The 24,782-nt window shown below is 40.1% G+C and overlaps 2 protein-coding genes across 3 annotated transcripts in view; both read left to right on the forward strand.

Moving 5' to 3' along the window:
* rabgap1l (RAB GTPase activating protein 1-like) overlaps positions 1–24,782 on the forward strand; it is a 113,956-nt gene that overhangs the window by 20,862 nt on the left and 68,312 nt on the right. For both annotated transcript variants that reach the window (XM_058074388.2, XM_078789958.1), the window contains exons 12-13: positions 6,172–6,265; positions 8,731–8,881. In XM_058074388.2, coding sequence (XP_057930371.2) covers positions 6,172–6,265; positions 8,731–8,881 — 245 coding nt within the window. The remainder of the gene's footprint in view (positions 1–6,171; positions 6,266–8,730; positions 8,882–24,782) is intronic.
* Positions 15,750–21,655, forward strand: LOC131130161 (G-protein coupled receptor 52). The gene has a single exon (XM_058074390.2). It carries the CDS (start codon positions 17,991–17,993, stop codon positions 19,104–19,106), a length of 1,116 nt encoding a protein of 371 aa, XP_057930373.2. The 5' UTR covers positions 15,750–17,990; the 3' UTR covers positions 19,107–21,655.

Raw genomic sequence — 24,782 nt, forward strand, 5'->3', positions numbered from 1 at the left:
TGTGCGAGTGTTACGTTGGTAAAACTATTAACATTGTCACCCGATAGTGAAGTAGCCGTACCGCATATTTAGCTAAACTTACCATGAAATGAAGTTTGTAACACTGTTAAGGTCGGGATTGAGAACATGAACACGAGACAGAATATTGGCCATGTCCCCCTTCAGGAAGATTTTATTTCTTCATGTTCTGTTGACAATACAGACCTATTCATCGAGTAGCAAAAATAAGTCCAAAAAAAATCCACCAATCCATTATGTCGTACAGTCAGGAGTAACAAAATAGTCGCATACACACACACAACTACACACACTTTAAACTCAAAACAAGTCACATGATGCTGTTGGGGAGTCCAATGGTCCAAAATGGGTCCTTAAGTCTGTTAGCAGCTGGATGGCAGCATCTTGTAGTCTGCATGAAGAGGCAGAGTGCATTCGCCTCGGACAGTCTGTACTTTCTTTGTGGCCGTTGCTTTGTGTAAGAGTGCAAGTCCTTCAAGGTTAATGCTATTCTCACAAAGTGTTCCAGCCTCTCCTTATTTGTCAGAGTAATAGACCCAAACCAGCAGATGGAAACAAAAAATAAAACCGCTTCAATAAAACATGATCATAAAACAACTGGCGACATTAAAACTCCTCAATTTGCAATAAAAGTACATACGCTGGTGGGGCATTGCACTCGCTGCACTAATATTACCATCGCATTGAAGTGCATTATCAATTACTCTACCAACTTAAAATGATTCAACACCCATAGTAATGCTAGTTCTATTTAACTAATTGTTATGTACAGTACACATCTTTGTAAGCATATATACCGTAATTTCCGGACTATAGAGCGCACCTGATAATAAGCCTCACCCACTACATTTTTACATTTTTTCCTTCTTTATCGGAAATGCAAAGTAGAAATCTATTTTTTTAACTCGTATTGGTTGAGTGTTCAGTCGATGAGTGATGAGTTTAGCAGCTCTGTTTCCTTCTTTATCGGAAATGCAAAGTTGAAATCTATTTTTTAAACTCGTATTAGTTGAGTGTTAAGTCGATGAGTGATGAGTTTAGCAGCTCTGTTTCCTTCTTTATCGGAAATGCAAAGTTGAAATCTATTTTTTTTAACTCGTATTGGTTGAGTGTTCAGTCGATGAGTGATGAGTTTAGCAGCTCTGTTTCCTTCTTTATCGGAAATGCAAAGTTGAAATCTATTTTTTTTAACTCGTATTGGTTGAGTGTTCAGTCGATGAGTGATGAGTTTAGCAGCTCTGTTTCCTTGTTTATCGGAAATGCAAAGTTGAAATCTATTTTTTTTAAACTCGTATTGGTTGAGTGTTAAGTCGATGAGTGATGAGTTTAGCAGCTCTGTTTCCTTGTTTATCGGAAATGCAAAGTTGAAATCTATTTTTTTTAACTCGTATTGGTTGAGTGTTAAGTCGATGAGTGATGAGTTTAGCAGCTCTGTTTCCTTGTTTATCGGAAATGCAAAGTTGAAATCTATTTTTTTTAACTCGTATTGGTTGAGTGTTAAGTCGATGAGTGATGAGTTTAGCAGCTCTGTTTCCTTCTTTATCGGAAATGTAAAGTTGAAATCTATTTTTTTTAACTCGTATTGGTTGAGTGTTAAGTCGATGAGTGATGAGTTTAGCAGCTCTGTTTCCTTTTTTATCGGAAATGTAAAGTTGAAATCTATTTTTTTTAGCTCATATTGGTTGAGTGTTAAGTCGATGAGTGATGAGTTTAGCAGCTCTGTTTCCTTCTTTATCGGACAGCTCGATTGCTTTTAGCTTGAAAGCTGCGTCATGTGCCTTTCTTTTTGCATTTTCCACGATGAGGGTATGTTCACGCTAATTTAATTTATGCACAAGACAAGAAGTTGCAGTCTTCCTCGACGCATATATATTCCATCGGTCTTAATCTTACCTTTTCTCATGGAGAGCCCCTGGCGGCCGTTAGAAAAATTACAGAAATTGGCCGTATCACTGAATAAGCCGCAGGGTTGAAAGTTTGGGAAAAAAGTAGCGGCTTATAGTCCGGAATTTACAGTAGTATATTACCGCTTATCTTCACGAGGTCACGGCCGTGCTGGAGCCTATCCCAGCAGTCTTTGGGCGAGAGGCAGGGTACATACTGGACTGGTCGCCAGCCAATCACAGGGCACATATAGACAAACAACCATTCACACTCACATTCATACCTATGGACAATTTGGAGTCGCTAATTAACCTAGCATGTTTTTGGAATGTGGGAGGAAACCGGAGTACCCGAATGAAAACCCACGCATGCACGGGGAGAACACGCAAACTCTACACAGAGATGGCTGAGGGTGGAATTGAACTTGGGTGTCCTAGCTGTGAGGCCTGCGCGCTAACCACTCGGCGCCGTGCAGCCCTATGAACGTTTATACTTATGTTTATTAAGACAGGTGACCCATGCCTGAAAGTTTTTTAAATATAAACATTTGCAATAATTACGAGGAATGTACCATAATTATCGGCCCAGTTGATATCGGTATCCCGATTCAGAAAACGCAAATTTCACAAAACGCATGTGTTCACTCCACCACAGGAGATATGCCATGTTACCCATGACGATGTCCGAAATTCAGACAAAAAATCGGACATCCCTAATAATTACCAAATGTTAAAAATGGCAGTTCTAGGTTGTGTGTGACGGGAATAATCATGCCTTAAATAGCCTCGTGTAACAATCCAGGCACTAAAGTGGAATTCAAACATCAGCCCTAAGCAATTCTTTCAATAGAATAAATGTCACAAAAATACAATTTGTTTGTGTACAGCTCATAAATATGAATATGAATATGTCATAGTGAACAGTCTCCATTTTTGTTCCACCTTGAAGCACTGACATGTATTAACAGAGAAGTTGGGGTAACGGTGTCTCTGCTGTGTACAATTGACCCAGCCAAAGTCACACGTCTGCCTCCCAACGCTGGAGCTGATGGCTTTCCACTGTCACTGTGGGAGCCATTCAGTGGGCTTGTTTTCTTACGCCCCCTCTCCTACCCTCGAGACAAAAAAAAAAAAAAAATAGACACTCAGGGACATGGAGCTGGAGGTCAGACTTACTGTGTACCAAGATGAATACCCTCGGAGAAAAGAAGCTTCCATATGCGCATGCATCTCTTTTTTTTTTTTTTCTTCTTAGAGGCTTCAATGTCTACACACACAAACAAACATGTTGCGGTTTGTTTTACATCCATGACACAATCCAGTCAACGTCCAGATGTCGATGTTGTCATGGACATAGCATGACATAACACCCGTCACTGTAGTATCATAAGGAGCCTTAATGAAAGTATAGTGAATGCCCATCTCTCCCGGTCACATGGTCTCAGCAATCTGTACAGAGAAGCAGAGAATCTTTGTGCAGGTTCTGAACACTTTAAAATGGTTCCTTGAGCAAGTATAAAGCCCTGAAAAGCTCCTGCTGTTTCTGTTTAGATGTATAGAAGTCACAGTGTGCAGAGGATAATGGCCGCATGAGGCACATATCTAAAGTCTCTAATTCATTGGAAACACCATCCAGCCGTCATTATAGGTTATCACATGGTTTGTCTGGTATCAGGCCAGGTATCATGCCCCCAAGTGTCAGTATCATGGCTGATACTGGCACGCGGGTGGCATGATACTGGGCCTAATACCAGACAAACCATGTGATGATCTTATTATCAATATAATATAGTCCCAGATCCTTAACAAAATGAATAACTCACCAGACCTCCATAAGCTAATGGGCTAATACAAGAACTGCTTAGATGAATAAGCCTAGTATTGGTTGATACTTATAGGTTATCACATGGTTTGTCTGGTATCAGGCCAGGTATCATGCCCCCAAGTGTCAGTATCAGCCCGAGACTGAAGGTCGAGGTCTGATACTGGCACTTATCACATACTACAGTATTAATTGGCCCTGTACCCTACGAGAAACCGCCCATGAATGATACGGGAAAAGGCCGAAATGATACTGTGTCAAAGCCCAGGGCAGTGATACTGATAAAATATAGAGTTTAACCATGTCCAGTATCAGCCCCCGTAGCTGTCCACTCAGAGCGCGCTGCTCTGGTATCGTGCCCGTGAAACAACCAATCAGAGAACAGCACACGAGTGCTTAGTGCCTAGTGTTTCTCCAGTCACCAAACAAAATAGTCTTTTGATTAAATAGTATGTGATAGTATCAGACACTTGGGGGCATGATACCTGGCCTGATACCAGACAAACCATGTGATGATCTTATTATCACATACTATTTAATAATGAGCTTATTATCACGTACTATTTAATCAAAAGACCATTTTGTTTCCAGAAAATGTTCAGTTTATTACATGTATTATATCTAAACAGTGTAAACACAATAATTGCAAAAATATTTCAACAATAATATTTTATCAACAGTCTTATCTTATCAATGTCTGACAATTAAAGTTCCATTAATCAAGTTTGGGTTTTTTGGTGACTGGAGAAGCGCTAGGAATTTTTATAGTGTATGTTCACGCTCGTGCGCTGTTCTCTGATTGGTTGTTTCACGGGCACGATACCAAAGCAGCGCGCTCTGAGTGGACAGCTATGGGGGCTGATACTGGACATGGTTAAACTCCTTTATTTTATCAGTATCACTGCACAGTATCATTTCGGCCTTTTCCCGTATCATTCATGGGCGGTTTCCAGGGTACAGCGGCAATTAATACTGTAGTATGTGATAATTATTGATACCGCTTATCCTCATTAGGCATTGGAAATCCCAATGTCGCGAAAAATTGCAATATTTAGTTGGATATTAGTTTTGGTTGAAGTACACATTATCTGTGGTATTTCGTCAATATTGCATCCAAATAGCTGAAAGAGTCTAGTACCTAGACGGAGGTACTATTGTTCTAGTTTGTTAACTTGTAATAATGTATGGTTAGAGCTGTATTCCAACAACAGGTACGATCATCATTACACACCCTTCTCACTTTCTCACTTTCTTTCACTGTTAATCCCTACCCCCTGCAACCTGCGTTAACTAAAGAGCCTGATAGTTTGCTACGACTCCTTACTTGAATGTAGTAGGTTCTCAGCTTTTTATTATACTAGCTGTCCTGAATTATATGTAAAAAAAAAAAAACACACACAGATTCCTGTGACATTCAGAAATACACTATTTGCTGAATGAGAACAAAAGGAGACAGATACGGAGTTGTTCATCATTCTGTGTGCACTCCATGAAGAAATAAACCACCCCCCCTCTCCACACACACACACACACACACACACACACACAAATATGATTAATGGATTCCCTGGCTGTAATCTGTTTATAGTGCTTTTTATAGTATGCTTTAAAAGAACCAGTATCCATTCTTCTTCAGAGAGTCCAGAGACTGAGTCACCAATGCGGGGATGCTTTGTTTGTCCCCTCGACGAGTTTGTTTGGTGCACTTTTGAGCTGAATGATAACCAAGACACTGTACGAAAACTGAGGCATATTTGGGGCCATCGTTTTTGCAGAAAGGTGTGAATTGTGAATTTTACTGCATTTGTACAGAATGGGTTTACATTTCTGACACATTTCGCTTGAACCTAAAATTACTATTACTAAGTATGAACCTGTATTATGCATAAGTCCCCTTTCTTAATTATTCAAACATGCTGATTACCTCTATTTCAAATAAATGGGCCAAGAGAGATTATTTATAGATGATTTTTTTTCTTGATATGTTTCTTCTGCATATTATCTATGCATGCATGTTTTTCTAAGCATTATTCAAGTCAAGGCGAACATGCTGATCATACAGTATCCACATTAAACTATGTGTGTGTTTGTTCCAGTGGGTGGCTTATGTGTGGGAATCAGTCTCTTCACCAACAGTGTAGAGGCTAGACAGGCAGTTAATGCTGCTTCTATGTACAAGTGTTTTGCTGTGCTGATTGCCTCTTGTTTGCCTTGCAAACTGCCAGATGGAGGAACATTACAATAATGGAATGTGTAGGCCGAGTACAGGCTATCCATCCTCTATTAGATTGTGCGGTTAACACAAAGGCACAATTTAAATGCATAGCACAGGGTCTTGGATTGAGTTTTGTGTTCTCATTTGGCCAAACGTCACAGACATCAAGGTAGATCTACTATTGGAAACAAATGTCGAATAAATGTTCCGCCGTGCTTGTGTGTTTCCTGTAGATAGTGACAGTGAAATCTCCAGCGGGACAGGAGATGTTTCTAAAGATTGTCCTGAGAAAATCCTTGAGTCGTGGGGAGGAATCCTCAACAGATGGTAAGGTTACACATTTTTGCACAGTTCTTCAGTTGATTGAACAACATGTGACACAAGGATGTGGTAATACAAAACTATTACTGGTAGTATTTACTTGCTGTTGCATCACCACCCAGTAGCTTTTCTGGAGAATAGTGTGATTTGGTTTGAGTATATTATTCTATTCATTCATTCATTCATTTTCTACCGCTTTTTCCTCACGAGGGTCGCGGTGGGTGCTGGAGCCTATCCCTGCAGTCTTCGGGCGAGAGGCGGGGTACACCCTGGACTGGTCGCCAGCCAATCACAGGGCACATATAGACAAACAACCATTCACACTCACATTCATACCTATGGACAATTTGGAGTCGCTAATTAACCTAGCATGTTTTTGGAATGTGGTAGGAAACTCGGAGTACCCGGAGAAAACCCACACATGCACGGGGAGAACATGCAAACTCCACACAGAGATGGCCGAGGGTGGAATTGAACCCTGGTCTCCTCGCTGTGAGGTCTATACGACCGCCGTGCAGCCCCATATTATTCTATAGTTGTAAAAATAATTTTAAGGGTCAATTATATTAAATAAGGCTCCACGGTGTGGAAGTGGTTAGCACGCTCCTCACAGCTAGGAGACCTGAGTTCAATTCCACCCTCGGCCATCTCTGTGTGGAGTTTGCATGTGTTGCATGTATGAGTGTGAATGGTTGTTTGTCTATATGTGCCCTGTGATTGGCTGACGATTGGTGTGATTGGTGTACCCCGCTTCTCGCCCGAAGACAGCTGGGATAGGCTCCAGAACCCTCCGCGACCCTCGTGAGGATAAATGGGAGAAAATGAATGAAATAATAATATTAAATAGGCAGCCGGTTGTGTTAAAGGGAAAAACTGCACTTTTTTGGAATATTGCCCATCACCTGAGATAGCTAATGACGCGCGTATTCACCTATTCTGCCAAGAAAGCTATTTGGAAAAAAAAGCAGTGTGAGTATTTCAAATGCATATGCACCTTGAAATTGTGGGGAAAAAATAAAACGAGAGCATTTTTCCAACCCTTTTATTCCCATTTTGCCCAAGTCCATACAAAGTGAATTAAACTAAAACTATATATATATATATATATATATATATATATATATAGTTGTTTATAGTATATAATGCCATGCATTTAATCATCAACAAGCAGTCACAAGAAGCTTGAAACTGGAGCTTGTAGCCACAAGCCCGATGTGTGTGCACTGCTGTGGAAGCCTGCAGCCAGCCTCTGCCTGATAGTGCCATGAAAACCGGACTTCGGGCCATGTGTTGACCATATTTTTTACGGGCCTGTGAACGGCACATTTTAGAAACAAAATATAAAATAAAACTGGAAAAATTAAACCATAAAGTAACAAAAAAACTATGTGTACACACATAGGAGTTATTTTACATTTAGCCCAAACCTGACACCAGCAAAATGTAAGAAAAACACTTGCTAGCCGTATGTACAACGCCCCATCAGTAATGTAAATGTATATGATGTCATGTCTGTCATGTTATGTATAACCATATATGTAGTTTAGTACTTGTGTGGACAGGCTGTAGTATGCCAGGCCATATATGCTACATTAATATTTGTGGACCGCAGTCCCAGGGAGATGGAGGCCTGTATTTATATGTACGAGTATTATATGTACAAATTTCACATAGCATCTGTAGTGCGAAACGTTTCATGGACAAAATAAGACCATAATAAAACACTTAAAATGTCTCACTGGGATGCTGACTGATAGCTCCGGTAGCTAACATTACCTCTCAGTCGTGGCCTGAGATGCTGTGAGATGCCCCTATAATAACAATGTCACTGTAGCTTGGTTAATATGGACTAATTTATGTAAATTCAGATTTTTTTGGTGATTTTTGAGTTTTGTTTTTTTTGGTGTATTGTTAGCTTCCTCATGCTAGACATTTCTCTTACTTAGAACACAGAAGAATGAAAGACGTCTGTTCATGTCTCACATAAGGATTATGGATGATGGGCAAAATTCCATAAAAGTACATTTTTTCTTTAAATTCAGGGAGGTGGCTGTTGACCTTTTAAAAGTGTTGCATAACTGACCAATTGATTGTGTTAAGCTTTGTATGAAAGTTACTCGGCAAAGCACTTGTAAAGATAAATAGACTCATTTTACATAGAACGGGTGAAAAAGCAATTTATTGTCGCAAAAGCTCATAAAACATGTACTGTATCAATGTTTGAATCAATGTAAGGCATTACAGTGTTCCAATTTTGTCTTTCCTTTGATTAGTTATATGACTTCCCCTTCAAATTCAATCATGCAAACCGAAACCATATGCACTAATCCAATTAGCCCGCCCAGTAAATCCAGTTGTACCAATATATTCATATACGATTAATTGTTATGCGGAATCGGTAATCCAGTTTGTTTTGCAATAGATTTACAGCTGAAATTAATAATGCTATTTCTAAATATACTGTGTGTCAGGCATGGGAACCTGTCCAGTCGTCCAAAGGGTTTGCACCCATTGGTCCGGAGCGGCATTCCTGAGCCTCTGAGAGCTGAAGTATGGCAGCTGCTGGCCGGTTGCCATGACAACCACGACTTGCTTGAACACTATCGCATCCTCATCACCAAGGTAAATGAATGACAGACCGAGAAGCGATATTTCCTTTTTGAAAAGTTCATTTTGGCTTGCTACTTTATGCATAATCCACCCTGGAAAATCTCTGTGATGCTCACACCTACTAGTTCTCACAGGTTTATGTTTTGGAATTTCAGCCTCATATCAAGATTTATTACCGTGATGTTCTTTCAAATTGACAATCTATTATTGAGAATTATTTTTATTTCGTCCTTGGATTTAATCATAGCTCAAGTCTTTGATAGAAGTGTGTACAGCTGAGGTGTGTTATTCGACGGAGAGATTTGTTAATCAGCTGGCCCGAGTGACAAAGCCTGTTGCAAGAGGTAGCAGCAGCCGTGGGAGGAGGTGATACACACACACACACACACAAAGAGGACAAAGATCTTTGCTTTTATGGGAAATACAATAGTCTTTCTCCGGATTGCAGAGAGATGGGTAAATCTACCTACCACAATCAAAAAGCACAAGGGAATGAAGGCGGGGATAGTCTGGTTAGAAAGATGGAGAGAGCAAAGAATATGGACCCATAAATGATGTTGTCATTGAAGGAAGGATTAGACCGAGGGAATCCTTGTAAACACCGAGCAGCCTGGCAGATTTCTCTCTTTTCCGAGTCACATTTTTTTTTGGTTGTGGTTCACCTGCTGTGTAAATTTTCTGTGCTTATCTTCCTTCAATGTGTTAGTTCCTTTTATAACCTTATTAGTTAAATTGCATGGATATTTCTGGCTTTCCTGTTTCTTTTTCGCTCTGGACCGCTCTGTCTTATTTTATCACTTTCTTTTCTACACACACAAAGATCCCAATCTTTATATCGTTTTGTTTCATGACACAGTCTTTCTCTGCACCCCCCCGCCCCCCCTCCTTCTTCTTACATAAGGCCAAGCCAGCCTTTTTATTTCAGATGATTTATTCTCAATTCACTGACTGGTACACACCCACCTCCTGTGTCTTGCTGGAGTATGGTATTGATAGGCGGGTGGTCGGGCTATTAATAGCTGCACCAAATGAATGGAACTGGGGGAATATGAAGGAGAGAGGCAAAGAGGGAACAATGACAGTGATGGCGAGGATGATGTGGAGCATATTAATGTGTATTGTCTGGGCTCTGTGACAACATTAATGCTAATTGACTTTGACAGTAATTGAACTGCCGTCCTTATAGAAAGGGTTTAAGTGTAAATAATTGCTTTCTATCAGCAGGATATCTGGACAGTTGTTTAGTTTGTAATTATTTCACATTTGATGAGCCATGTTTGGCATCTATCACTTAATATTTCTTTCCCCCCTATGTTCCAAAACTGTGCATGTTAGGTTAATCGGATACTCTAAATCAGGGGTGGGCAAACTTTTTGAGTCGCGGGCCGCATTGATTTAACAAAATTTAATTTGAACAAAATTACCCGTAACAGTCCACCTGGAATTATTGTATCTGTAAAAGTGTCATACAATCTGCTATATGTGCACTTTGACATCATTTATTTGATGTAAAGTGCGTTATAAATTAACTGTCCATGGGTCCTCTTGTTATTGTTCTTCTTCTTCTTCTTATTATTATTATTATTATTATGTGCTTGTGACACTTCATTCAGGTGCACTTTGTAAACAACAGACCACATCAAATAACCAAATTGACAAAACAGCTACTTCAACCATCAAAAGGTTGACTCAAGCCATGATGCCAGCTTGTATGTTGAGTTTAAATGAAATACTTTGGAAAGACCGGGCGGGCCGCATTCAAACACTTGGCGGGCCGGATGTGGCCCCCGGGCCGTACTTTGCACACCCCTGCTCTAAATTGTCAATAGGTATGAATTTGAGTCTGAATGGCCGTTTGCCAATTGGCTGTGTGCCACCAATCGCTCAAAGTCAGCTGGGATAGGTTCCAGCATACCTTTGCGACCCTATTTAAGACAAGCGGCATCAAAATATTATATTAATGAAACAAGGAGCTTTATCTAGAGATGTAGATTGACTTTTTTTTTTTATCGAGTTTTCTCCGTGAGACAAGTACTGAATAAATTCCTTCAGTCAACCTTTAATTAATCCCACAGGTATAGCCATAAATGGCACACTCCCTTGTGCTGGGAATGAGTACAGTGTGTAGTCCATGCGCTTGTCTCAATCACTTGACTGAAGTTCGCAAAAAAACAAACAAACAATAAAATGCTAATATCAAAGAGACCATATGTAAATAGATTTTCAGACAGTCATCCATTTTCTTTTATATTTTCAGACGTGTGGTAAAATTTCTGTTCATTTGGAGCTGTTAATACACACAAATCTATACAATTGTGTTATGTCATTAAAAGTCACAGTAAAAATCGTCTGAATACTTGCAAATGATCATTAATCATGATTAATTAATTTCAAAACTGATTAATCTGATGACAATTTTTGATCATTTGGCAGCCCTCCATTCATTTTGTATGCTGCTTATCCTCACGAGGGCTACAGGTATGCTGGAGCCTACCCTAGTGGTCTTTGGGCGAGAGGCGGGGTACACCCAGGACTGGTTTAACGTGTTTTTGGAATGCGGGAGGAAACTCGAGTACTTGGAGAACCAACGGGGAGAACATGCAAACTGGAACCCAGGTTTTCCTGATCTCCTGACTGTGTGGCCAACATGCTAATAAAGTATATTTACCAGTGGTAGGCAAACGTTTTGACTTGTGGGGTGAATTGAGTTAACAAAATTGGCCAGGGGGCCAGACTATATATTTGTGAGAGTCGCATGTGGCCACCCCCGTAGTTTGCCCACCCCTTGCTGTCGGACCCTCCCCGTAAATAATCCTTCAGCTCTTGTGGCAACCAACTCCCAAGGTGAGAACTTCTCGGTTAGTAGTTGCTAATTTATTGAGCATTTAGCAGCATGTGGCTTGTGGCTGGCGAGTTTGATATCATACGTTAAGTGTCATGTTTACAATTACAATCATGACACACTTTCACAAATGCACAATTTACTACACACACACACACACACATACATACACCGTAGCCTCAGGACATCTGAGACATTTACAAGTAACTCATCTGAGCTGGCGCAGCACTATATTTGTGGTTGGGTTTGGGGTTTGGCTGGTGACATTTTAACAACCTTTTCGTCTCCCTTGAGCTGAACAAGCCCAAGGTGTGCTACTACGCTTGAACCCACATCTTAAAAAAAAAAAAAAGCTCGGCCAGCTTTTTCCTCAGCCTGCTTTTCCATAGACCAATCACACACACATACACACAGAGCACCCGGTCTATTAAGAGGTCACGACCTCTCCATGACAACATGGTGTGACGGCTAGATTCAGAAGCCCGGAACAACAATTTCACCATGACGATCATTACTCTCTAAGAAACTTTATGACAATGGAATGTTGTGAAAATTAGCCTTCCACTTTGTGTCTTTATTGTTATTATTTTCTTTATTTGGGCAAATATATGAAACATTACAGTGCATTTCTTACATCAATCAAAATATAACTTTACATTTGTATTCAACTATATGATAACAAGCCCAAAAGGAGTAGGCTGAAGCAAAAGCTAACAAATGCCTACCCCCTTTTGCAAGATATAATTATGTTCATGCCACTGTCTTGTTTTCCCCTGTTATTATTCATTCATTCATTCATTTGTCCATAGGTATGAATGTGAGTGTGAATGGTTGTTTGTCTATATGTGCCCTGTGATTGGCTGGCGACTAGTCCAGGGTGTACCCCGCCTGTTATTATTATTATTATTATTATTATCATTATCATCATTATCATTGTCATTATCATTATTGTTATAATATTTATCATTATTACCATCATTATAATCATCATTAATATTACCATTTTCATCATTATAGTTAACAATTTTTTGATTTTTTGTTATTTTTAATTATTTAATTTTACAGACTTTATTGCTTCTTGTAGAGTGCTGTATCATTTCATCTGTTATATTCAGAAATCCACAGTCTTTGTGTGTCAATTTATTAGCCCACTTTTTTGTGACATTTACTATAAATTGTATAAATGGAAATTCTTTATGCTGCACTTAATAGACTGACCGATTGTGTTGATAGAGACTGTTTTGTTGCTCTGAGAGATAAATACACAAGTCCTTGTGGTGCATATATTTATATATGCACTGTATATTTTTTTAAGAATCTGTTAAAAAGAAAGCTATTTGTGCAGCCGTACATGACTTAAATCCACCGGTTTGCCGCATGCTCTCTTTCATGGTCTAAATTATACATTTTCATCAATCACAGCCTCTCGAAGAGAACACTCACGCTCCTAGCTCTTCCACGTGTGTGTATAGAGACCAGCTGCACTACATGGCCACCATACAGGCCATCCACACCACTGCCATGCTTTCCTTTTTTTACATTTTTGCAGCATAGTTCTATTCACAACCCACCCCCTTCCCTCCCATCTCTGTGTGTCTCCATAATGTAGCCCTCGAGCTCCTATTCACATATCCATTGCATGAACCCAGCAGGCACTTTGAAAGGACACCTTTCCCCCCCCCCCCCCCTCACAACCTTAAGGATATCAAATGTGAGGATTTTGACATATTTGGCAACAAAAAAATATATTATATATACTGCTGCTATTTTTGTTGTAGTCATAATTGCTGACATATTGTAATGAATGCTCATACACTGTGTGTGTGTGTGTGTGTTAGCATAGCCTCCTAACCATCCTGACACTGATATGACAGCAAGGATTAAGGAGATCCAGCCTGCAGGATCTGCTCCGATCACAACATTTCTGTGTCTCTTTCCCAGTACAGACTGTAGCCACGCAGAACGAGTGAAGCCGTCTCTTTATTAAATGAAATAAAATAGCAGACCAAAACATGCAGTAGTGATGCATATACAGTACATCCACCAGAATGCATTTTTGTTACCCATAACTTCAGCAGAATATAGTAATAACATCATGCGCTAGTAGTGATTTTGCAGAGCTTTCAAAAGACAATCCTCTTCTTAACTTAATTTCTAATTGCTACCTTTAACAGACAAACAAAAAAATCCATCTGGTTGTCTCCTATGAAATATTTACATCTAACCTTTACATATTAATGAGAGATGCATCGTGACCTACATGCAGCAAGGACAACAGGAGTGAGAGAATAATGAATACAAGTATCTGAACCCGAGTGGTCAGACAGGTCTTCACCGCCATGCGGTGTGAGATTAAATGGAAAATGATCGATGGTGATTTCAGCAAGCAGCTTGTCTTTGACCTTAAGCTCTTACTTCCTTAGTCCACTTCATGGTACTGTATATACGCAGTACTGGAATACATTTATGTTGTTTTGTGATATCATGGCATACGGTTTATAAATATCTTGTGCATTGTGATAATCACAGATTGGCAGTGATTGGCACTTTAAAACTGTATTGATGTAAACTTCCCATATACTCATGTTTGACTCCATGTTCATAAGGCTTTATCGTAGAGTTGTGCGGCTGCACGGTTAAATTGTGGCAAGCACTTAATGTAAATCAGTCGCCACCTTTTGTTTCCTAGTGGCCCTGCTGGCTCAGTTTGGTAGTGGAATGAATAATTAACAGTGGCCTTCTGGTCATGTTTTTCATCAGTGTCCACCTCCAAAGGTGAACAGCAGAGTGCTCGGCTCTCCATTGACGAGCTCCTTACAACATGACAGCTGTTCCATTTGTATCTGACTGACCAAATTATTCAAAATGGGTGAAAAAAATCTAATCCAATCTTAGAAAAGCGGTGTCCACGAAGGCTGGCACATAAAAGGTGTACAATATTTTAATCATCACACAGTTTTTTGATATGATTCTGTTCTTGTTGAACATTTTTGCAGTCGCAGTTATCGTACAATATTGCACGTAACAAGTAAGTGCATTTGTCTTGTGTTTCATTGTTCCATGTACTAATAATGCATAACTTGCTGACCCACTGTCAGTGTATTTTTTACTGATGTTGTAGTATGGCTGCAATGCATCGGCCCCTTACATACACATTTTGTATCAAGTTGTTTTATATGGTAATGGTAATGGTTTTATTTCATTTGAACATGCATCAGATTACAATTGAATGCATCACATAATCAGTTCCCAGTTCCACATGTCCAAAAGGAGTAGGAAGAAGCAAAGCTTATTAAATCCTACCCCTCCATCTGGTACTTTTACAATCAGTAACTGTTACATTTGTTCACTTCCTGCTTTCCATAATACAGTTTAAGGTGTTTTTTTTTATAATTTTTTTTAAATAATGTACCTCGTACCGAAGTACGAGGTGATATGACCATAGTAAGTGTCAATATAGTGATATATATAGCACATCATGACTGGTTCAAGACTCTTCATCCTTGTATTTAGCAAACATCAACTGCTTGCATTGTTTCTTGAATTGGCTCATCGTTGTGCATTGTTTGATTTCCTTACTCAATCCATTCCATAGTTTGATTCCACATACTGAAATGCTATGGCTAGCATAACGTAGTCCTAGCATAGAAGTGTTTCAAATGTACTTCTTCCCTGAGATCATATTTCTTCTCTCTTGTAGAGAAGTATTGGATGACATTTTTTAGCTAATTGGTTATTTTTAGCCTTATGTATTATTTTAGCTGTTTGAAGATGAACTATATCAGCAAGTTGAAGTATTTGTGATTTTAGAAATAAGGAGTTAGTATGTTCTCTGTAGGCGGCATTATGAATTATCCTTACTGACCTTTTTTTGCAGTACATTTAGCGAGTGAAGATTGCTTTTATAGTTATTAGCCCATATTTCCACACAATAAGTAAGATATGGTAAAACCAGAGAGCAATAAAGAGTGTGGAGTGATTTCTGATTGAGAACAAATTTCGCTTTGTTCAATATTGAAATATTTCTGGCCACTTTATGTTGTATATTTGTAATATGAGGTTTCCAGCGCATATTTTCATCTATTGTGATCCCCAGAAATGTATTTTTGTTCACCCTTTCAATGCCTAATTTGTATATTATCACATAGGAGTAAAATATAAGTAGGAAACTTTCATGAAAGTAGAAAAAAGAGGGATCGGCGGTTGTAGTAAAGCCACTAACATACTGCTAATATATGTTTAAGAAATGTATGTGAGGAAAAAGCTATATGTGATCGACGGCATAATGGCTTGGAGCCTCAGGTGGAGTTGGAAGGAGAGGAGTCAAACAGTAAGCAAGACGCTGACAGAGAGAGCAAGGGAGAGGGAGGGATCCTGAGTGTGTGTGTGTGTGTGTGTGTGTGTGTGTGTGTGTGTGTAGAGAGAGAGAGCAATTGAGTGTGTGAGGTAGAGAGATTGTGAGGAGAGGGAGGGAAGTGTAAGCCAGTCACAGCATCTCTCCGTACTGCACCAGGGCTGAGGGATTCTTCGTCCCATTGTGTCCCTCACTGCAGAATTAGCACAGTTCCATCTGCGTAGTCATCTTTTTTTTTTTTTTTTTGCTTTTTACTTGCTGCTTTTTTGGTCCATCTCTGTCTTTTATGCCTGCACCAAAGGATTTACTCATTAGGAAAACGGGTTGTCCTGTGTTACGGAATTACAGGGGACATTTTGCAAAGGACAGTAGAATTCTGAAGGGGACTCAGCTTTTTTTTATGTATACTAGGGCGGATTTCTCTTTTGTTGCGCAGCAAGTGTTTTTTTTTTTCTCCCTTTCTCTGAGCGACACACATACTGAGAGAGGAGTTCAAGGAAGGCTCTACAGGACTCCGTGTCTTTTACGCCTTTCCAACTAAACAGAATGCATGCTTAAAAAGGCAAAAGCTGTTGTCACGCTAAGCATCGGAAGGAAATGAGTCCCCACTCCTGCTTGCTTCAGAATACCAACACGAGAATGCAAGTAAAGAGTATGAGATTGAAAAAGTAGTTTGCCGACTGTACCCAAGTATGTGTGTGTGTGTGTGTGTGTGCTACAGGATTGCTGAGGAGTCCAAGTGAGCGGAGCACTGAGTTATTCAGCTGGCCTCTCATAGCTCCTGGAGAGTCCTTTCTCCTGCCTCCAATGGGAGTCTGACATTTCATGCCTTCATCATCAGCCACTACGACTGTTGCATTTTTTATTTTTTTTCTTCTCAAAGTCCAGAACTTTGATAGCTGAATTTGCACGCTGGGATTTATATATGAAATAGCATTTTTGCAGCACTCATGCACTACTTTCGATGTGCTTTTTAAAAAAAAAAAAAATATGTTGGTTTCTGCACATGGATGCCTTGGCAATACACACCGAGCCCGTGTGTGTTGAGAGAACTGTGACATTATCTCCTGTGGAGAGATCCCCATGTTTATTTAGCTCGTGTCTGTGTTTTGACTCTCACAATAGTTAGGCATACATGGGCTCCAGACACTGACAAGAGGACCACCAAAATAAGGGGGGGGGGGGGGGGGGCTTACAGCTGAATTATAAACACAGTAACCCGAGTAGAATCAAATTCTGGATTTTACTGAAGATAGGTTTGAGAAATTGATATTTCCCCTCTGAATGCAAATGTATACATTTTAAATGGAAGTCCACTCAGTAAATTTGATCTCATCACCTGTTCTGCAATGGGAGCCAATATGTTGCATACATAGCGAATCTTTTGCGGGAATCTGTGAAAGCATTCTGTTTAATACACTAAGCTCTTCATCAGGTTTCTTTCCTTGCAACGGCTTTCATCTCTGTCTTCGTGGAAAACGGCTTATTGCCTCAGCCTCTTGGTGGTAACCCTTTTGAAACAGAAAAGATAAAGGCCACAGGCTGGCAAAGCAAAGCAGCATGGAACCTCACCTCTAGGACGGATGCTCACTTCAGCTATAATTTCGCTCCGCTTCGGGTTTATTGAAGAAATATGCTTTTCCCCATCGCTACTCTTAAATGTAATTTCGCTTTTCCGCAAAGCATGCTGTCCGAATGGAAAACAGCCTACCCGTCGTACCCATCCAAAAGCAGATGGCAGGTTAACGGGTCCTTGAATGAGACTCATCAATGTGAAAGAGAGCAAGAGAGCGTGTTAAGTTGTATTAACTGAAGCTGGCCACAGGGACCCGGAGAGGAGTAAGCAATTTGAAGTTCCGTGCTGTTGCCTCATTGGAGTTCTAAAACAACCCCCGGGCCCCACAAGGATAAAAAAATCCAGAACGATGAATCTGTCCGAAGCAACAACAACGGACCCAGTGCTCGCGGCAAACAGCAGCCTCGGCGACGTCCTTTCCGCGGCGTCCAACCACTCCTGTCCCTTAGGATGGGGGCTGAAAGAAGGCTTAGAGGCTTGCATCCTGGAGACCGCCGTCGTCGTACTACTGACTGTGCTCATTATCGCCGGGAACTTGACAGTGATTTTTGTATTCCACTGTGCCCCGCTGTTGCATCACTACACCACCAGCTACTTCATCCAGACTATGGCCTACGCTGACCTTCTGGTGGGTCTCAGCTGCCTGGTACCCACATTGTCTTTGCTCCACTACCCAAGTGTCCAGGAGCCCATCACTTGTCAAGTCTTCAGCTATGTCATCTCCGTTCTAAAAAGTGTTTCAATGGCGTGTTTGGCTTGCATCAGTGTGGACCGCTATCTGGCTATAACGAAACCGCTATCTTACAACCAACTGGTAACACCATGCCGGCTACGAAGCTGCATCACCCTCATATGGGTTTACTCCAGCTTGGTCTTCCTGCCTTCTTTTTTTGGGTGGGGCAAGCCCGGCTATCACGGGGACATTTTTGAGTGGTGTGCACAGTCGTGGCCCACTTCTGCTCTCTTTACGGGCTTTGTGGTGTGCTTACTTTATGCACCTGCTGCACTCGTGGTGTGTTTTACCTACTATCACATATTTCGCATTTGCCAGCAGCACAACAGGGAGATCAGTGAACGACGAGCACGTTTTCCCAGCCAAGAGATGGAAGCTGTCGAAGGAGGTGCTGATGGACAGCAAGGAGGACACGGACCAGATCGGCGTTACGCCATGGTGCTCTTCCGCATCACAAGTGTTTTCTATATGCTGTGGCTGCCCTACATCATCTACTTTGTGTTAGAGAGCTCCCATGTCTTGGACAGCCCCGCTCTCTCCTTCATTACCACTTGGCTAGCCATTAGCAACAGTTTTTGCAACTGTGTCATCTACAGCCTGTCCAACAGTGTGTTCCGCTTGGGCATGCGTAGGCTCTCACAGACAATTTGCTCCTTCAGCCACTGTGCCGCTGACGACAGGGACTTTGGGAAGCCAAAACCGAGAAAAAGGGCAAACTCGTGCTCCATTTAATTATATGACCGCTAAAATATAGACATACAGTTCATATACATTGTCAGTAAATTGTAAGTGACGCTTTGTGGTGACAACTCTGTCATTCCCTCGGCCACAGTCTGCAGTGCTTTACTGAATTTTGAGATCATTAAGTGTGATTTATTTACAGTTTTTTTTTAATGAGAGATAGTCAGCCTGTGACTGCATTCATTATTTGCCTAGTGGTGATGGTGGTGATGATGATTTCCCTGCAGATGTAAAGATATATGTTTAGTGAAATGAGGGAGCCGAGGGAGTTGGATGAAGAAGATGATCTGCAGAAAACCTCTGCTCCACAAATATGTGTCAAGTTTGCAAATGGCTATTTATTAAACAAAAACATTGACCCATTCTACTCAACAATGAAGTGTGAAACTGTGAACCAAATATGGGGAATTATGGCGAGAGGCTGGGTACACCCTGGACTGGTCGCCAGCCAATCACAGGGCACATATAGACAAACAACCATTCACACTCACATTCATACCTATGGACAATTTGGAGTCGCCAATTAACCTAGCATGTTTTTGGAATGTGGGAGGAAACCCACGCATGCACGATTAGAACATGCAAACTCCACACAGAGATGGCCGAGTGTGGAATTGAACCCTGGTCTCCTAGCTGTGAGGTCTGCGCGCTAACCACTCGAGCGCCGTGCCGCCCGATAATTTTTCATGTTGAAAATGAATATTACATTTTCATATTGCATTAGGGTTATCTAGGACCGTCTATTACCCTTTTGAAAGCCCCTTTTACAGCACTGCCTTATTTTCTACATCAAACTTGAAGGCATTAACAAGACTGACCCTTTATTTGGTTTGATAAGAATGCCATCACGCAGATTCACTGGGGAAAAGTTTTGCTTGGTACCTGTAAGATATTTTATAGCATGTCATATATGCATAAAAATATCCTAAAAATCATTCAAAAATCCTGATAAATAACATTTATTGTCAGGCCCTCAGAGAGTTTGACATCTACTGGATGGCAAAGAAAGAAAGGTCCACCACTTTGCTTCACTCTTGCGTAATTTACCATTAACATTAATTGCACCATCTGCTGGTAGTTACCAATCGATGCAGGCCTCTGTTATCACATTAACTAGTTGCTGTGTTTAAATTCCCAGACTGCATTCCTGTACGTTTTGCTTATCCGCCTACAAGTACTACTCTTTAAAGTAGACTTTAGTGCAATTCCTCATCTATATGGCAGAAGATGATTACTTGATGATGATGATTACTATTGCTATATTGCTACAGTTCTTCTTGTCATTCAATAGAATGCACATTGAGAACAATTCACTTTATGAATATGTATTGCATTGCTCCCCCGTGTCTTGGATATTTGGTTCAGACGTCTTGTATAAATCAGTAAGGTTAATTCTTTGCTGACTGATTATCCTTAGAAGTCTGGTTGAGGGGTGATAACTACTAACCAGTGGCTCCACTACATCATGTCAATATTGCTCAACCTCATACTGACTGAATAGTTAGCTGCGGTTCTTTTAAATGATCCTTGCAGGCCAGCAATTCAGTCGTAAAAAATCTTTTTCTTTTTCTGGTCATTTCCATTGATGACAGTTAGTCTAACTGATGTCAACATTGTATCTGTAAATTAATAACGTTAGACTAGGTTTTGTGAATTCCCTTCCACGGTATATATCCAAAAAAACTTGGTTTGTATGAGAAAACACAGAATAGCTGTGCTAAATACTAGAGATGTGTTCTATTGATAGAATGCTCTGTTAAGGGGAAATAGTACTGTGGAGTAGATGCAGTTCATGAGGCCTGACTTTGTGTAACAATATGGTAACAACACAGAAACAATAGTCCTAACAATTGATAGCTTGGTTGTTACCATGTAGTGTACATTTTTGAATGTGATTGTCCAAGTAAATTTTCCAGTATTTTTGGTCAAAAAATTGCACAATTTATTATTCTTTTGGAGTGATTTTTTTTTTTTTTTTTTTTTAGATAGATGGTCGTGTGAATTTCTGTGTCAGCTCACTGTTTCAAACCTCCAAGGGCATCGAATGCATAATGTAGACTTAATTGAATCAGTGTCTGTATTCCCAGAACCAAAACTGAAGTGGTAGGAATTCAAAATGTTACCATGTTTAAACAAAATGTTTTCATTTCAAGTGCAGTAAGAAAAAAAAATGAATGATTTTATTTATTTAATGAAATTATATGTAAGTCTTTACACAATATTCTGTACATGGGTATACTGTAAAGTGGGTGTGTTTCAAACCTGTTGTAAAAAACAATATATATATATATAATGTATTGTGTTAAATTATTGGGTTCTTATGTTTTTGATTATAGAGGGCCATGTGTTGATAGCACAACATCTATTTTTTTATTTCCGAAATTTTGACAAAGGTTTTGTTGTTACCGACAAAATAAAGGTGACAATAACAAAAACTTCACATGTGATATTTCTCAGCTCAGATTCATGATTCTATCCCCAAATAATTATATATATTTTGCAGTATATGTCATGAGACATACAGATTTGAGTTTTTGATGGAAAAAAAAATCAGAAAAAAATCTTTTTTTCCCCTCACATGATCAGAAAAGTATATTTGCAGTATGCAAGACATTGGAAGAACACAATTCATTATACAGTAAAGTCTCGTTATGTCGATATCGGTTATATCGAAGTACTGCTTATTACGATACTATTTTTATTTCCCGGCAAATTTCTAGTCTTTTATGATATAATTAGTTCCGTTAGTACGATACCCGGTTATTATGATAATCCGGTTACTACGATACCCGGTTATTACGATAATCCGGTTACTACGATGCCCTTTTCATCTCCCGCCAGCCAATTTGGTCTGCTTATATTGATACAAAAGCAGCTTAAATCAATCTTTGCTTAAGGATTTCAATACCAAAAAAGAACACGGCGAACGGCTGCTTCCAGCCAACTTTATTTTTCACACTTCCACCACCAGAGCACAGCACACACACCGATTCCCGCACTTCCTGGTTCACAGGTCATGCTCAACTCGCCCCACATAGCTGGCCAAACACATGCCTGCAACAGAAGAACCAACTGACATAGCATACACACCTATTCCAACGAAGACACAAGCGTACAAATACATGTATTTAATTGTGTTGTATTCAGATATCTTTTTATCGCTTGCAATAATCACTGTTTTTCATATGTACATGCTGGCGTTCGTGGTTTCTCTTGTGTGTATAGATTCTATACCAGGGGTGGGCAAACTACGGCCCGGGGGCCACATCCGGCCCGCCAAGTGTTTGAATACGGCCCGCCCAATCTTTCCAAAGTATTTCATTTAAACTCAACATACAACCTGGCATCATGGCCTGAGCCAACCTTTTGATGGTTTTATCAATTTCGTTTTTTGACATGGTCTGTTGTTTACAAAGTGTTCCTGAAAAAAGGGACACAAGCACATAATAATAATAATAATTATTATTATTATTATTATTAGATTATTAGATTATTATAATTATTATTAGAACTACTATGATTATTATAATTATTATATTAATGCTAATTATTATATTAATTATATATTGTTATATTTGCATATTTTACATAATAATAATAATATAATAATTATTATTTTAATTTAATATTTTAGTATTTTTTAAATATTTGAATATAAAATAATAAATAATAATAGCAGATTGCATGACAATTTCACAGATACAATAATACCAGGTGGACTGTTAGGTGTAAAATATATAGTCTGCCCCCCGTAAATTTTGTCATATCAATGCGGCCCGCGAGTCAAAAAGGTTGCCCACCCCTGTTCTATACACACGAGAGAAACCACGAACGCAGTTGGTTCTTCTATACTATAGAACAATGTTGAGTGCATTATTGCCCACTTTTAATGCAGTTTGGCGCAGGATCGGATATATCGACAGTCCGGTTATATCGATATTTTTTCAGACTCCCAACAATATCTATGTATATAACGAGACTTTACTGTATGTGGACTTTGAAAAAAACAGCAAACCAGCAAAACCCGGCATGGAAGTGACACTTTCTTCTCTAAAACGTTTCAATATAAGCTTCTCCACATAAACATCCATGATTCTTACCAGGTAGTGCCAAATTTATCTGTGGCGGTCCAAGTTTATTTGTGGCAGGCTCCCACAAATAAATTAATGTATGGGAAACACCAATCTGGAGGTCGTTTGAGTGACCTGACTTGACAAACCTTTAGCGTTGTGAGTTAGTCCATAATCCCCCTGCAGAGGTACTGTCATTTGTCTCTCAGACGTCTAGGCTGGATGGTGTTCAATGCACAAAGAACTTGATCCTCACGGTGTACCCAGGCTTCTTCAGGTGTAGAACGGGGGGTCAGCAACCTTCAGCCATTTAAGTTTCTACTTAGCGTATTCCATCAAACCTATTTGACCGCTCAATTGAAAGTAATGCTACACGTATAGTTTCCTTAAGCGTATCGCTTTTCTCTCTTCCTGTTCCTCCTGGCGGAGCGATAAGCCACATCTGTTACCACTTGGCAATTAGTCATGCTTCTTCAGCCCTTTCCACCGATTTCAGATTAACATTCATAATAAAAATGTTGTAGGGCATTGATTAGCTCCAGGTTCAGTACCTCTCTCCGTTTCGCTTTAGTTGCCATTGTTCATTAGTGATAAAGATCTAACATGTGTTATAGTTGACCAGCATCGTGGCCAGTTTAGCAGTTTAACGTTCTTGAGATTTATCAAGCGGGTGCACATAATAGGAAAGTGAGGTATGATGGTAGAAGAAGGCAAGTAGAAAGAATTCTGTATTTGGGTTAGATGTCTTGTACATGAAACTGTAAATGTATTTATTAAAATTGTTTGGATTTTTCTCTTTGATCTGTTTTATATTTGGTTATTCAGTGAAGGATGGTGTTTTATGCTCCTTACAGAAAACATTTCCTCCGCTCTCAGTAGTTAGCCAAACCAACATCGGCTTCCAAGTGGAGGCATGCTCAATATTCATGGCCCTCCACTATACGCAATTCTCTTTTATTTCCACAAATGGGAGCACGCAGTGCTTCCTGCTGCGTGTCCTCCTCTTTTTGGTTTCATTGAGGAAGAACCACCTGACCTTGTTTGAAGTGGAGAAGTCGTGGTTTGAGGGGAAGTCACTTCCTTCTGCATGTGTGTGCTTGGTGTTTGGTGGGTTCATTTAGGGCTACTCTCAATGAATATGTTTGACTTTTTTTTATATGTAACAGTGTAAATCATTCATTCATTCATTTTCTAGCGCTTTTTCCTCACGAGGGTCGCGGGGGTGCTGGAGCCTATCCCAGCTGTCTTCGGGCGAGAGGCGGGGTACACCCTGGACTGGTCGCCAGCCAATCACCGTTCACATATAGACAAACAACCATTCACACTCACATTCATACCTATGGACAATTTGGAGTCGCCAATTAACCTAGCATGTTTTTGGAATGTGGGAGGAAACCGGAGTACCCGGAGAACCCGGAGGAGAACATGCAAACTCCACACAGAGATCGCCGAGGGTGGGGAAAGACAAAATAAGAAGCCGAAAAGTTACCACTTCCACACAAAATAGGAGGAGAACTCATTCATTCATCCATTTTCTACCGCTTATCCTCACGAGGGTCGCGGGGGGTGCTGGGGCCTATCCCGGCTGTCTTCGGGC

The sequence above is a fragment of the Doryrhamphus excisus genome, linkage group LG4, assembly GCF_037039965.1.
Source record: "Doryrhamphus excisus strain RoL-2023G ecotype Guam linkage group LG4, RoL_Dexc_Guam_v1.1, whole genome shotgun sequence".
Lineage (NCBI taxonomy): Eukaryota > Metazoa > Chordata > Actinopteri > Syngnathiformes > Syngnathidae > Doryrhamphus > Doryrhamphus excisus.

Excerpts from the sequence above, each read along its gene's own strand:
- LOC131130161 (XM_058074390.2), top strand. The coding sequence starts at position 17,991 with ATGAATCTGTCCGAAGCAACAACAACGGACCCAGTGCTCGCGGCAAAC.